At 50.9% G+C, this 15,644-nt stretch overlaps 1 protein-coding gene across 10 annotated transcripts in view; it reads left to right on the top strand.

The window, feature by feature from the left end:
• The window catches only part of KCNQ1 (potassium voltage-gated channel subfamily Q member 1), a 380,778-nt gene that overhangs the window by 291,157 nt on the left and 73,977 nt on the right, over positions 1-15,644 (top strand). For all 10 annotated transcript variants that reach the window (XR_011251782.1, XR_011251781.1, XM_069565746.1 and 7 more), the window contains one exon: positions 12,633-12,708. Coding sequence is in view for 8 of the 10 variants with exons in the window: in XM_069565746.1 (XP_069421847.1) it covers positions 12,633-12,708 (76 nt within the window). In the remaining 2 variants the exon portion in view is untranslated. The remainder of the gene's footprint in view (positions 1-12,632; positions 12,709-15,644) is intronic.

The following is a 15,644-nucleotide window of genomic DNA, read 5'->3' as shown; positions in this document are numbered from 1 at the left end:
GCTCAGGGTGCCCGTCCCACCTGCCCAGTGTTAGTCGTCCTGTCCTCGGGCCGAACCCCCCTGGAGAAAGGAGCAGGCCCTCTGAGAGAGGGACCAGCCTGGCCCTTCCGGGCAGACCGCAGCATCCTGTGTTCAGCAGGGAGGCCAGCCGTGGGGTGTCACCAGTCAGGGCCAGGCCACGGCAGGCCTGAGTGGAGCCAGCAGGGCCTGGAGTCCCCAGCCCTGGCCTTCCAGCAGCCTGGGGTGGGGGAGCTGCTTGGTTGCAAAGGCCACGGTTTGTTCTGTAGACCTGGTGGAGGTGAGCGTGGCGGCAGCCTCTGGAGCAGTCACTGGGTGTGGTCCTTTGATTCAGAGAAGTGGGAGCTTTCTCTCTGAACCTCACGCTGCGTCCAGGCTTGGCCAGCCACAGTCAGTGGGGCCCTTCTTAGGGGGGCACTCGGGGATCCTCCGCCCCTCCACCTGCTGCCACACCACCTGGGGGGTCTACCAGAAGTGAGGACCTGAGGCCAGGGTACGTCGCCCCGTGGCTCAGGCCTAGGATGAGGAGCTCATGGGGCCTGTGGCCCTGACTCCAGAGGAGAAATCTCAGGGCCTCCCAGAGCCTGCTGCAGCTCTGGTTCCAAGTGTGTGTGTGCAAGAGCGTGTGTGTGTGTGTGTGTGTGTGTGTGTGTGTGTGTGAACGTGTGTTAGCTGGCATGTGTTAGCTGCCGCCCCCTCCCGTGTAGGTGTGGAGGCGTCACCAGGCCTGGGTGCTGCATGTCGTGTCAGGTGGGCCCAGGTTATAGCAGGTGTGGGGACACAGCCTCAACTGCCTTCTGCACGTGGGGCCCCCTTTGTCCAGTAGCGTGGGGGGCTTGCTTTCACCAGAGAGCATCTCATATACTTGGGGCTCAGAGTGGTCAACCCAGGGCTATGTAGAAACCATTTGTTCCTGAGAACTTTAAAAGCCACTTATCTTTTTAAAAACCATGGAATGAACGATTGTAAAATGCACAAATCCTAGATGAACAGACCAGCCCAGGTGGCTTAGTGGTAAGGAATCCACCTGCTAAGGCAGGAAACTCAGGAGACCCGGGCTCGATCTCTGGGTCGGGATGATCCCTTGGAGGAGGAAATGGCAACCCGCTGCAGTGTTCTTGCCTGGGAAATCTCACGGGCAGGTGGGCTGCATCCACAGGCGGGCTGCTGTCCACGGGCCAGAGTAGGACATGACTGCGCAACTGAGCACGCATGCGCACGCCCTGCGTAAGCACCCATGTGCGCTGTGCTAAGTCAGTTCCGTCGTGTTCAGCTCTTTGCAACCCCATGGACTGTAGCCCACCAGGCTCCTCTGTCCATGGGATTCTTTAGGTAAGGATACTGGAGTGGGTTGCCATTTCCTCCTTCAGGGGATCTTGACCCATGAGGTCAAGACATAGACACTTCGGTCCCAACAGAAGTTTCCTCCCCCGGGGAAACGCTCCCCCCACAACCCCCGCCCAGGGAAACTCTGTCCTGACCTTTCTCACCCTGGAGCAGTCTTGTCTGTTCTTGAGGCTGCATGGGATCAGATTTGCCTACAGCTTTGTCACTGGCGGGCTTTCCTCTGAGGAAAGTTGCTGTAATCCTCCCCATCGATGGATCTGGTGGATGTGAGTATGAGTTTCTCTGGAGTCAGTATCTGCACACGGGAATGCCTAGTGGCGATGTGTGCCCAAGGCTACAGCCAGGCAGCTTTCCCGGGTGAACGAACGCATGTTCCCACCAGCGGCACACAGGAGTGGTCTCCCCACACCATGTCCGGCACTGGATGTTGGTGGCCTGTCATTTTGACCACACTAGCCAGTGTGTGGGGGCACCTCATGTGGGCTTTCCTCTGTGCTCCCCTCATAGGTGGTGATGCTGAGCACCTTCTCACGGGCCTATTGACATCTGGGGCCTGTTCAAATCATCTTTTTAAAGCACCTGGTCTTTTCCATATTGATTCGTAGGTGTTCTTGACATGCTCTGAATACGAGTCCTTTGCCAGAAAATACCCTTTCCCAGCCTGCAGAGCGTCTATTCATGTTCTTAACAATGTCTTTTGATGTATGGGAAGCCTTAATTTTTATAAGGAAGAGCAATTTGTCAAATATTTTATTTTGTAGTCAGGGCTGCTTGTGTTTTGGCAAATCTTCCAAGGTCATAAAGATAATCCCCTCCTCTCTTCTCCAGTCCTGATGGTCTCTGCCTTCATGCTTTGATGTAAAACCTAACTTGAATTAATTTTATGACTGATGTGTAGTGGGGATCATGATTCATATATTTTTTTTTCATACAGCTATCCAAACTGTTCCACTACCGTTGATCAAAAGGGACATTCCTTCCCTCCCAGACTGAAATGGCGCCTCGGTTATAAACCCGGTGGCCACATATGCGTGTTTATGACTCTGGGCGTGTCATTCTGCCCTGTAGACCGTCCCGTCTGATGCTGCTGTGTCAGGAGGTGTTCGGGCTACATCTCTATAATCTGTTCTCATCTGTAGCTTTACGGCACGTTTGAACTGAAGGAGCACGCCTCTTCAACTTCATTGTTCTTCCAAATTGTCTTCTCTATTCCTAATCGTTTGCTTTTTCACAAATATTTTAGAATCAGCTCGAAAACCCTTCCCATAAATAAATAAAAGCATTCTGTATTGACTGCAATCAGACTGGATCCATACCTCAAAATTCACATCTGACAAATCCTAGTCCCCCAGTTTACGAACATGTCATAACCCTCAGCCGATATAGGGCTTCTTTAATTTTTCTCACTGAAGTCTAGTACTTTTTTGCGTAGAGGTCTTGTTCATCTCCAAGAAATTTCCTTTTAGCTATTTTATGGGTTTGGATGCTGTTATAAGCAGTATCTCTATTTCATTTTCTAATTGCTTGTTACTAACATACAGAAAAGGCTCCCCAGGTGGCTCAGTAGTAAAGAATCCACCTGCCGAGGCAGAAGGCTCGAGACGCGGGTTGAATCCCTGGGCTGGGAAGATCCCCTGGAGGAGGAAATGGCAACCCGCTCCAGTGTTCTGGCCTGGGGAATCCCGTGGAGAGAGGAGCCCGACAGGCAACAGTCCACAGGGTTGCGAGGAGTTGAACATGACCGAGCACACACAAACAGGCTTAAGTGGCTATGTTTCGTGGCTCACTTACAGAAACAGAATTTATTTTCGCATATTATCTTTAAAATCAGTGTTCTTGCTGAATTCATTTAACAATAGAACAGTTTATCTGAAGATCCTGTTGGGTTTTTTTTAAAATATATATGATTATGTCATTTGTAAATGGTGACAAAGCAGTGTTATTTTGTCCTGTCTCATGTTTTCTTCTGCTTCCCTTTTCTTCCCTCAGTGCACTGGCTGAGGCTTTGGGGATAACATTAAGTAGAAACAGTCATGATAGACATCCTTGTCTTTTTCCCCATCTCAGGAGGAAAGTGCAACCTTTCAGCATGACGGATGATGGCTGCTCAGATTTTGTTTTTGTGCTTGTTTTTTACATGACAGAACTTCCTTCTGTTCCAAGGTCTCTAAGAGTCGTGTGTTTAATTATGAGTGGGTCTTGAGTTTTATCACATGTTCTTTCGGTATCTTATGAGTTGATTGTATGTTTTTTTCTTACTTGTTCTGTTGGATTTCAGATGCTAAACCAAACTTGCATGACTGGATTGAACTAGGATTGTATGTCTTTACATGTAGTGTTGGGTTTAGTTTGTTGGTATTGCATGTAGAATATTTGCGTCCTATGTTAACGAGAGATGTTGGCCTATGACTTTGCTTTCCTGAAACATCCTTGTAGGATTTTGATGTCAAGATTATACTGACTCATGAAAAAAATCTTCTAAAAAGGTTTGTATAAAATTGGTATTATTTCTTACCATTTAAGGAAGAATCTACTAGTGAAGTCATCTAACCTTTAATTTTTGTGTGTGTAAATTCCAAATCTAATTTATTTAAGTAATATCCGGCAATCTGGATTTTTAAATTTCTTCTTCTCTCTACTTTTGTATATCATGGTGTTTTAGAAGTTAATCTATTTTATCTAAGCTATCAAGATTATTTCTGTATATCATATCCTCTAAATACATTTTTTAATGTCTCTAGCTGGTCTCTTCAGAAAATCAAATTTTGGCTTTGTTGAATTTCTTAATGAAATGTCCATTTTTTATTTCACTAAATGTATTCATTTATCTAATTCATTTGTTTTATTGCTCTCTATTTTCTCTTTCCATCTACCTTCTTTGGGCCTAATTTACTGTTTTTTTAAGTACTTGAGATAGACTCCAGTCTCCCCTCTTCTCTTAATGTCTGATTTAAGGTCATAAAATATCCTGTAAGCACGTATTTCACGGTACCTCAAGCACGTATTTAGCTATAAGTTGTGACACAAGACATTTTTATCATTGCTCCACTAAAAATATTGGATGAGCCTAGAGTCTGTCACACAGAGTGGAGTAAGTCGGAAAGAGGGAATCCCCGTGGCTCGGTGGAAAGAATCCGTCGCCAGTACAGGAGATGCGGGTTTGGCCCCTGGGTCAGAAAGATCCCCAGGAGAAGGGAGTGGCAACCCAGTTGAGTATTCTTGCCTGGGAAATCCCGTGATCAGAGGAGCCCTGCGGGCTACAGTCCATGGGGTCACAGAGGGTTGGACGTGACTGAGTGACTCAACAACAAGTCAGAAGGATTGTGTATTAACGCACGTATACATGGAATCCAGAAAGCTGGACGTGATGAGCCTGTCCCCAGGGCGGGAAAAGAGACACAGACGTAGGGGACACAGACAGGGAAGGGGAGGCTGGGACGAACTGAGCAGGCGGCAGTGATGTGAATACACTTTCATGTGTAAGATAGCTAGTGGGCACTTGCTACACAGGTCAGGGAGCTCAGCTTGGCACTCCGTGATGACCGAGGGGGTGAAATGGGAGTGGGGAGGAGGCTCAGGATGGAGGAGACATTTGCATACATATGGCTGATTCGTGATGCTGTACCACAGAAGCCGCCACAACACTGGTAAGCAATTACAGGCAACAGAAATAAAGAAATAATAAAATAGATTTTACTTAGTCAAAAAACAAACAAAAAAACCCTCTTCCAATTCTTATTAGATTTCTTCTTTGACCCTTAAGGTATTTAACTTCTAAAACGCTGGAAGGTCTTCCAGTTATCTTTTCCTTGTGATTTCTAGTTTAATCTCTCTGAGGTCAGAGTACATACACATATGACTTAATTTCTTGCAGGCGTGTTGGCACTTGCCCTTTCAGCCCTGCGCGTGGCCCCGTCTGTAGAAGCTCTGTGTGCACTTGGGAAGCTGAAGCGCTCCCAGGACACCGAGCGCAGTATTCTATAAGCGCCCATCACATCAAGTCCAAACTCAGCTTTTCAGACGTGTTCACAGCTCCTCTATCCGTTACCCACAGAAGGGCATTCAAATCACCCTCCGTGATTGTGGATTTTCTCTTTTACCTCTTAGTTCTGCCAGTTTTTGTGACGTATACTTGAATCCCATGTTTTTAGGTACATACAGATTTAGAACTGACCTCTCCCTACCAAATTTTGACCTTTTCCTTTTTTTGCCCAAGCCACATGGCCTGCAGGATCTTAGTTCCCTGACCAGGGACTGAACCTATGCCTGCTGCAGTGGGAGCGTGGTGTCCTAACCACGGGACTGCCGGGGAATCCTCTTGATCAATTTTTAAATACTGACATATCCCTCTTTATTTCTGGCAATACTTAAAGTCTACTTTGTCTGATGCTGCTTTGCCTGGACTAGCTTTCTTTTGGCAATCCCATAATATCTCTTTTTCTATCTTTTTACTGTCAACACTTCTAAGCCTTTCTATTTCAGTATATTTATGTGAAGTATAAAAGTGTCAGTTGCTCAATCATGTCTGACTCTTTGCAACCCCATGGACGGTAGCCCACCAGGCTCTTCTGTCCATGGAATTCTCTAGGTAAGAATACTGGAATGGGTAGCCATTCTCTTCTCCAGGGGATCTTCCTAACCCAGGGATCGAACCCGTCTCCTCCATTGCAGGCGGATTCTTTACTGTTTGAGTCACCAGGGAAGCTGGGCAACATCAAATTATTTTTTTTAATCCTAACAACCTTCATCTTTGGATGGGGATATTTAATCCCTCTGCAGTGCGTGCAGTCTACTCTCTCATTCTGTTTTTCCACTTGTTCCATCACTTCCTTTTGACCTCCTTTCTTGCTTCTTTCAGTTCAGTTTAGTTCAGTTGCTCAGTCGTATCCGACTCTTTGCAACCCCATGAACCGCAGCACGCCAGGCCTCCCTGTCCATTACCATCTCCCGGAGTTCACTCAGACTCATGTCCATCGAGTCAGTGGTGCCATCCAGCCATCTCATCCTCTGTCGTCCCCTTCTCCTCCTGCCCCCAATCCCTCCCAGCATCAGAGTCTTTCCCAGTGAGTCAACTCTTCACATGAGGTGTCCAAAGTACTGGAGCTTCAGCTTTAGCATCAGGCCTTCCAAAGAACACCCAGGGTTGATCTCCTTCAGAATGGACTGGTTGGATCTCCTTGCAGTCCAAGGGACCCTCAAGAGTCTTCTCCAACACCACAGTTCAAATGCATCAATTCTTCGGCGCTCAGCCTTCTTCACAGTCCAACTCTCACATCCATACGTGACCACAGGAAAAACCATAGCCTTGACTAGACGAACCTTAGTTAGCAAAGTAATGTGTCTGCTTTTGAATATACTATCTAGGTTGGTCATAACTTTTCTTCCAAGGAGTAAGCATCTTTTAATTTCATGGCTGCAGTCACCATCTGCAGTGATTTTGGAGCCCAAAAAATAAAGTCTGATACTGTTTCCACTGTTTCCCCATCTATTTCCCATGAAGTGATGGGACCGGATGCCATGATCTTCATTTTCTGAATGTTGAGCTTTAAGCCAACTTTTTCACTCTCCTCTTTCACTTTCATCAAGAGGCTTTTTAGCTCCTCTTCACTTTCTGCCATAATTGTGGTGTCATCTGCATATCTGAGGTTATTGATATTTCTCCCAGCAATCTTGATTCCAGCTTGTGTTTCTTCCAGCCCAGCGTTTCTCATGATGTACTCTGCATATAAGTTAAATAAGCAGGGTGACAATATACAGCCTTGATGCACTCCTTTTCCTATTTGGAACCAGTCTGTTGTTCCATGTCCAGTTCTAGCTGTTGCTTCCTGACCTGCATACAGGTTTCTCAAGAGGCAGGTCAGGTGGTCTGGTATTTCCATCTCTTTCAGAATTTTCCACAGTTTATTGTAATCCACGCAGTCAAAGGCTTTGACATAGTCAGTAAAGCAGAAATAGACATTTTTCTGGAACTCTCTTGCTTTTTCCATGATCCAGAGGATGTTGGTAATTTGATCTCTGGTTCCTCTGCCTTTTCTAAAACCAGCTTGAACATCTGGAAGTTCACCGTTCACGTATTGCTGAAGCCTGGCTTGGAGAATTTGGAGCATTACTTTACTCGCGTGTGAGATGAGGGCGATTGTGCGGTAGTTTGACCTGCTTCTTTGGATTGATCAGAAATTGTTACTAATTAATTTTTATCCCCTGTCCACTTGTTAACTCTACGGCCCTTTACTTTCCCGTCAGTGGTTGCCTGGAGGTGATCGTACGCATCCTCGGCTCACTGGAGTCAACCTCAGATGAGCACTGTGGCCACCGCCCTGGCAACACGTGGCGCTCACAGCTGTGTAGGTCCGTGGACGCCCCCTTCCTGGTGCCATTTGTAATCATGCGTTTTTAGCTGTGGCTATACATTCAACCTCAGGAAACATCAGCGTGACTGTTTCAGTCAATTTGATTCACTAATTTAAACTTTCTCACACATCTGTCCTTTTCTACAGTCTCAATTGCTTCTTGTATTGAAATATCTCGATGCATCCTTGTCATTGCTGAGTCCCGGCCCGGAGTCATTCTTCCAGTACAGGCCTCGCCACCGTGGACTCTCTTGGTTTAGTGTTTACCTTCTCTTATTCTTATTATTGTGGAAAAACACGCATAACACAAAATATACCATTTGTATCGTTTTAAGCATTTTTAAGTGCTTCATTCAGAGTCATTAACTCCATTCACGTTCTTGTGTAACCATCACTCCGTGATCTCCAGAGCTTTTCACCTTCCCAAACGGACAGTCTGTCCCCACTGAACACTCCCTTCCACCCCTCTCCCACCCCCACACCCTCCTACTTTCTATCTCGATGGATTTAATGATGCTAGGTCCTCATATAAGTGGAATAGTACAGAGTTTATCCTTTTGTGACTGGATTATTTCACTTGCACCTTCATTTCTAAAAATACATTTGATGGGTATGGAATGCTACCTTGGTAGGAATTTTCCTTGAGCTCTTTAAGGATGTTATTCTGGCTTTCATCCTCCCTGTTGACAAGTCAACCATCAGGAAAATGTGTCATCGTACACACACACACCCCCTCAGCAATGCTGTGCCTTTGGCCTTCAGCAGGGTGACTCGGAGGGGCCTGGATCCGTTATGCCTTGTCTTTCTTTCCAGCTGGAGCCAAGCGAAAAGAAAGTGAAAATGCGGGTCACTTAGTCGTGTCCGCCTCTTTGTAACCCCATGACCAGGCTCCTCTGTCCCTGGAAATCTCCAGGCGAGAGTACTGGAATGGGTGCCCATTCCCTTCTCCAGGGGATCTTCCCAACCCAGGGATCGAACCAGGGTCTTCTGCATAGCAGGCAGATTCTTTACCGTCTGAGCCACCAGGAAAGCCTGGTGGACCCAAGGAGCTGCTTAAATCTGCGGCCTGACGTCTTGCATCATTTGGGGAAAATTCTGAACCATTCAGTCTTCAGAATTACTCATTCTCCACTTCGTCTCCTCTCCTTCTGAGATGTCACATGTATTAGAACCTCTAACTGTATCTCAGTTACCTTGTGTTTTCTCTGTATCTTTAATTCTGCTTTCCCTCTGCACTCCATCCTGGCTACTTTCTCTAGTTCACAAGTGCTCTCTCTTTTTTTTTTTTTCCCCTATGTCTCCTCTGCTATCAAATTCATCTCACGCATTCTTAACTTCCATGATTGTCCTTTCTGTTCTAGAATTTCCCTTTGTTTTCTTTTTAATATAGATTTTACTTCCCTGGTGAAATTCTTCGTCTGCCTTCTACTTTCTTGAACCTATTTATCACGCTTATCTCACAACTCTGAAGCAAATCATCTCATCTATTTGATTCTGACTCTGTGGATCAGCATTTTGGGTTCCTCATCTGGGTGGTTTCACCCAGCTTCTTCAAGTGGCAGCTTGGTGGTGACTGGCTGGTTTCAGCTAGCCTCAGGAGTCTGGAGCCGTCAGGCTGTTAGACGGGGTGCCTCGGCTCTCCTCCACGTGGCTTTTCCAGCAGCCTGGCTCAGACATGTCCACATGGCAACAGTGTTCCATGGAACAGGATGGTGGAAATAGCAGGGTTGGGAGGGGGCAGGCTCTGCTGGGGGGGACTGCAAAGGACCTGCGCCCATCTCTAACTTTCCTCAGTCTGCCCTCTGGCCATAACTTTATACCCTTCCACCAAAGCAAGATTCACGCACCTCTCCAAGAGACCCCAGAGTCTTGTGCAATTAGAGATGGTACCAGGCCCAACGTCCAGCATCTTACAATTGGCCTTTTTTTTTTTCTTTGTCATCCTCTGCCTGAAGCCTAGTCCCAGCACTATTTTGGGATTGATACATGTACCCCACTTTGAAGTCTAATTACTTTTCATCTATTGATGCATAGCAAACCATGCCTACGGTTCCTGGCTTCACATCACAACTCTTCCATTATCCGTCATTCTGGGTCAGTAATTTGGGCTCGACGCAGCTGGAAGGCTGTTCTGGTGGCTCTGTGTGAGGTGACTGACACAGTTGCAGTCACCTGGTGGTTCATCAGGGCTGGACGGGGGCGGTGGATGATGGCTGCACTCACCTGTTATTGCTCTTGGCCTGGCTCTTGGCCTGGGCACCTCAGTTCTCCACACGGCCTCTGAAGCCAGCCAGTCCAGGTGGTCCACGTAACCACATTGCAAGAACACATGAGTGGGACTTCCCCAGCTTTCTTTTCACGACTAAAGGTCAAGGTCAGCCCAAATTCAGCTAGTGGGAAAACCAACTCTTATCTCTTGGTGGAAGAGCTACAAGTCGACTCAATGCATGTGAGTTTGAGCAAATGCCGGGAGATAGTGAAGGACAGGGAAGCCTGGTGTGCTGCAGTCCATGGGGTCTCAAAGAGTCGGACCCAACTTAGCAACTGAACAACCATCTACCACACCTCAAGATCTGTTTCTGCGGTCTGGTTTGTCCCTTGGTTTTCCATCTGTTGTCTATGAAATAAATAGAGGCTCCATGATCTCACCTGCCTATGGATGTCTTGGTTTTCTCTGGAGACTCAAAGGCACCAGGCAGAGCATTTGCTTCAGGTGGAGACTGAGGGGGTTTGAGGCCATGGCAGGGCTGGGGTCTCCTCTGAAAGCGTGGGCTGTTTACCAGGACCCTATCTCCTTGATGGCTCTGAACCAGAATCCTCCTCTCCTCCATAACATGGGTCTGCAGGGGTCTCTGCTTAGCTTTTTGTCCTTCTGGCAGCTGTTTTTTGCTCCATTTCTCAGAATCTCACCCCGTGCTGTGCAGCTTGGCTCACAGACACTTCAAGGAGAAATTGGGTGAAAGGGGCCACCAGGATCTTGGCCTGTCAAGTCCTGGATGTCTTTGGAGCCCTGGCCTCCTGTTTAATCTCGCCAGCCCGGGGGGCCCCAGCCTCATACTCAGCCCATGTGCCCCACACACTAAACACACGAATGCACACGTGGGCTCACCCAGCTTGTTTCTCTCCTGGGATCGTGGCCCTTCGTGGCCAAGAAGAGATTCCAGGTGAGTCCTGTGCTCGGCCCTCCTGCCCTGGTCCACTCTGAAAGCTGCTTGCCCGCCCACCTCGCGGGCCATACCCTGCCATGTCTGAGACCCATCAAACACCCTGCCATGACTTCAAGACCCGTCTCCAAGACAGCTGGCCCTGGAGAGATGTTTCCCTGATGGGGCTGGACTCTGGGGCCAACCCAGAACCCAGAAACACACGGAGCCCTGGAGCTCACTCACTCCCGACCCCCACCCCCCGGACAGGAGTGGGAATGACTCAGCCCTGTGCCACCTGGGAGTCTTCCCTGGTCATAAAACTGTCACACAGCTGTGGTGGTGTCTTCAGGAAAAAGTGTGACCAGACGCAAGCTTCAGAGCCAGGAGCAAAGTCTCCACTGGTTCCGTGTGCGTTACTTCCTTCCAGACTTTTCCTGTGCACATGTATCAGCCATTGTGTTCCCCTTCTGATGATGTTTCTAGAAGGAACTTTGGGGTTTCCCAGGCGGTGCAAGTGGTAAAGAACCTGCCTGCCAATGCAAGAGACTCAGGAGATGCAGGTCCAGTCCCTGGGTTGGGAAGATCCCCTGGAGGAGGGCATGGCAACCCACTCCAGTATTCTTATCCAGAGAATCCCACAGACAGAGAAATCTGGCGGGCTATAGTCCACAGGGTCGCAAAGAGTTGGATGACTGAAGCAACTTGGCACGCACACACACACTAGAAGGGACTTCAGAGGGGAGAGGAAGCAGCACCCTTCACAGAGTGGTTTTTGATGCTGTTCAGTCGCTCATTTGTGTCCACTCTTTGCAGCCCCGTGGACCGCAGCATGCCAGGCTTCCCTGTCCTTCACCATCTTCCAGAGCTTTTTCAAACCTGTATCAATTGAGTCAATGATGCCATCCAATCATCTCATCCTCTGTCGTCCCCTTCTCCTCCTGCCCCCAATCTTTCCCAGCATCAGGATCTTTTCAGATGAGTCAGTTCTTCACATCAGGTGGCCAAAGTATTGGAGCTACAGCTTCAGCATCAGTCCTTCCAATGAATATTCAGGGTTGATTTCCTTTAGGTTGGACTGGTTTGATCTCCTTGCAGTCCCAGAGACTCTCAAGAGTCTTCTCCAACACCACAGTTCAAAAGCATTAATTCTTTGGATCTCGGTCTTCTCTATGGTCTAAATCTCACATCCATACATGACTACTAGAAAAACCGTAGCTTTGACTATATGGGCCTTTGTTGGCAAAGTCATGTCTCTGCTTTGGTGTGGCTAAGGCGGTTTAGGTGGCATACATAGGTAGTACCTATCCCCGGCTGATTTGTCCTGCCCTACATTTTCCAAGTGGGTACCGGTGGGTGGGCCATGGAACATTCCAGCCGTGAGGGGCCTTAGGGGTCATCTGCTTGTACCCCTTCCCACTGTACTGGTGAGAAACCCAAAGACCTCAGTGCAAAAAGAAGCCTGTCTGGCTGTACTGTGGGTAAGGGGCACAGCCGCCGCCAATACAGGACCCTGACTCCAACCCCACTTCTGAGCTAGGAGCAGGGCAAGGGTCCCTCTGGGGCCATCTCATTAATTAAAAGCCTCTCAGCATCAGCCTTTCCTCCTGCCAGCAGGACGGCGGCTTGCAGATCCCCATCCGCAGAGGCTGAACATCCTCCTTGCTCCTTGAGGGGCCCAGCCATGTGCCCGGGGACACTCGGGCAGCCTGCAGGCCTCTGACAGCGGCAGGCACGGGATGACCACCCCCCTCCCCTCCCTTCTCCACCACAGGCTGCGAGAGCACCACCGGGCCACCATCAAGGTCATCCGGCGCATGCAGTACTTCGTGGCCAAGAAGAAATTCCAGGTGAGTCCTGCACTCGGCCCTCCCACCCTGGTCCACTCTGAAAGCTGCTTGCCCACCCACCTCACGGGCCATACCCTGCCATGTCTTCAAGACCCGTCAAACACCCTGCCATGACTTCAAGACCCGTCTCCAAGACAGCTGGCCCTGGAGAGATGTTTCCCTGATGGGGCTGGACTCTGGGGCCAACCCAGAACCCAGAAACACACGGAGCCCTGGAGCTCACTCACCCCCGACCCCCAGCCCCCAGACAGGAGTGGGAATGACTCAGGGAGGGTGCAGAGCCAGCCCTGTGCCACCTGGACAGGAAGTACCTGCCCTAGGCCTGCTCAGGGCTTTTGTCCCCATCGCCCACCCTGTGTGAGTCAGGACAGACAGGAGTGACCTCCCTGGCAGTCCAGTGGCTAAGACTCTGTGCTCCCAATGCAGCGGCCCTGGGTTCAATCCCTGGTCAGGGAACTAGATCTCACATGGTGCAATGAAGACAGATCTGCTCGCTGCAACTAAGACCCTGTCTGCTTCAACTAAAGACCCCGCTTGCTGCAACTAAGACCCCGCTTGCTGCAATTAAGACCCTGCCTACTTCAACTAAAGACTCCGCTTGCTGCAACTAAATACCCCGCTTGCTGCAACTAAGACCTTGTCTGCTTCAACTAAAGACCCCGCTTGCTGCAACTAAGACCCCGCTTGCTGCAACTAAGACCCTGCCTGCTTCAACTAAAGACTCCGCTTGCTGCAACTAAGACCCCACGTGCTGCAACTAAAGACCCTGCTTGCTGCAACTAAAGACCCCACATGCAGCAAATACTGGTGCAGCTAAATAAATAAATATTTAAAAAAATAAATAAATAAAACATAAGAGAGAGGAGGCCTGGCCCTGCTCTGTGCCCTGGGGTGGCCCCCTTTACAGGGAGGGGTAGGGTCTCCCTGGCCAGGCGGAGCTGGAGACTGCGGGCTTCCCCATCAGCCCTCCATCCTGGGGTGAGTCTCCTACAGCAACCCCTGGAGAATGCCAGGTGATGCCTCACTTGGGACCTCTCTCCTCCATGGAGACTGTCATCTGTTGGAGGATGGGGCCCAACTCAGCGTTCCCTCCAAGAACATGGAGACCTGGGAAGCAGGGACCCCTGGGGGAGGGCACTCTCTTTCTGGAAGGCTTGGCCACTGGTTCCTTTCAGAAGTGAGTTCCTGGCAGAGCCAGGTCTGGGGGTCTCTCGGAGGCAGCAGCAATGTCCAGAACCCCTGGGCTGTGTGTGGCACCAAGTGGGGAGGTTGGGGTGACTTGTTTGTATCCCCCGAGCAGTCACAGCAGGGCTGAGGCTAGAACCAGACCCCGGGTCCCCTCCAGTCTGTGCCTCCCATCCTGGCCTACAGGCTTGACTCCAGGCCCGGCCAGTTTCCCCTGCAGAGCCCTCACCCACCCAGGCCAGGGAGCCAGACAGTGGGGAGGTCTGGACAGACCCCACTCCGACAGCCCTAATGAAGACCTCTTTCCCATTTGGACTGGGAACAAAAGCCCAGGGGGCTGCCCAGGACCACGCCCACCTGTGCCCTCAGCCTGCCAGGACACTGGTCCCAGCACAAGTGGCCCCCTCGGGAGCGGGTAGGGGCAGGGAAGGGAGTAGGAGGGAGGGGGAGCGGTTGCACAAAGTCCCCAGGGGCATTATGCTGCCCGCCTGCCCATCTATCTGCCTGCAGCCTGGCAGGAGACCTTTCCCCCCCAAACTGGGCCAAGCAGTGTTAAAGGCTCTCTCCAGGGCCTGGGACCCCTCATTGTGGGATCAAAGAGTCAGGAAGGCCATTCCCAGCTGGTACCAGGAACTCTGCCCTGCACTGTTCTGGGCAAGATCCAACATCCCCGGACGGTGGGCCTTTGGGCCTGTGGCTACTCCTTCCCCGAGGCTCGGCTGCCCTGGTGGACCCAGCAGAGGGGCACCTGGTGGAACAGGGAGCTCAAGGGTGCTGGGCGAGGATGGGATGGCCTCTCGGGTGAGGCAGGAATGGCAGGAAATTCTGCCGGGATCAGGTCTGGGCAGGACTGTCCCCAGGAGCAGAGAAGACCCGGGCAGGGCCCTCGCTGGAGAGTGGCTGGTGGTGACGGCTAAAACCTCTGATGCCAACTCGGGGGGGGGGGGGGCAGGTACAGAGGGGTCACTGCGACTCTCCACAATGGGGACAGTCCCCAGCCTGAGCAGCTGGGCCATTGTGCTTCCGGAGCAGGCCCCCGCTGGGCAGAGGCCAGAACCTGCTGCCTGGGGCACCATTGGATTATACAGAGCCATGCCAGGGTGGACACCAGGCTTCCTGGGGGCTTCTTCCAGTTCTGGGGTACCCACAGGGCAGGCCCAGCTCAAGGGTGATGTGCGCAGCTTCCAGATCAGAACCACACATGCCCTGGGTAGACAGGTGCCCACAGTGGCCAGAGAAGGTGCGGGCGCTGGGGAGCGCCTGTCACAGAAACGCAGGCAAGAAAACCAACAGCTGGCCTCAGCGGGCACCCTGCCCTCCCTTCCAGGCCAGAGGCCTCGCTTCTGCCTCAGGATACAGGCAGCATCCTGCAAGCGGCCTGGGAAGCTTCTGGAAGGAGGCCGGGCAGCCCCATGGGCCTGCCCCCTCCCCTCCCCTGTGCATAGGGCCCCAGAGGGCCTTGAATAGACCAGGTGGGGCCTGTGAGTGCAGCAGCTCTTCCTGCTCCGCCCTGGGGACAGAGGCTCTCAGGCAAGGCCCGGGGCTGGGGCGGCTGGAGGGGGCAGGCAGCAAGAGGCCTCCAGGGAGGAGGGACCCAACAAGATGGAAGTCGGGGGTGAGCCCCTGGTGGTGAGGCGTTCCGGGGGGCTCCCGGGATGGCCCCCGCCTCAGGCCCAGCTGCCAGGGCCCCTCCCCTGCAGCAGCCTGTCTGTCTGCCCACATGCCGGCCCCCATCTGGCCCCAGGGGCAGC

The sequence above is a fragment of the Ovis canadensis genome, chromosome 21, assembly GCF_042477335.2.
Source record: "Ovis canadensis isolate MfBH-ARS-UI-01 breed Bighorn chromosome 21, ARS-UI_OviCan_v2, whole genome shotgun sequence".
NCBI classification, from domain to species: domain Eukaryota; kingdom Metazoa; phylum Chordata; class Mammalia; order Artiodactyla; family Bovidae; genus Ovis; species Ovis canadensis.
Note: the sequence above shows the minus strand (reverse complement) of the source record. Positions and strands in the feature narration are given on the sequence as shown.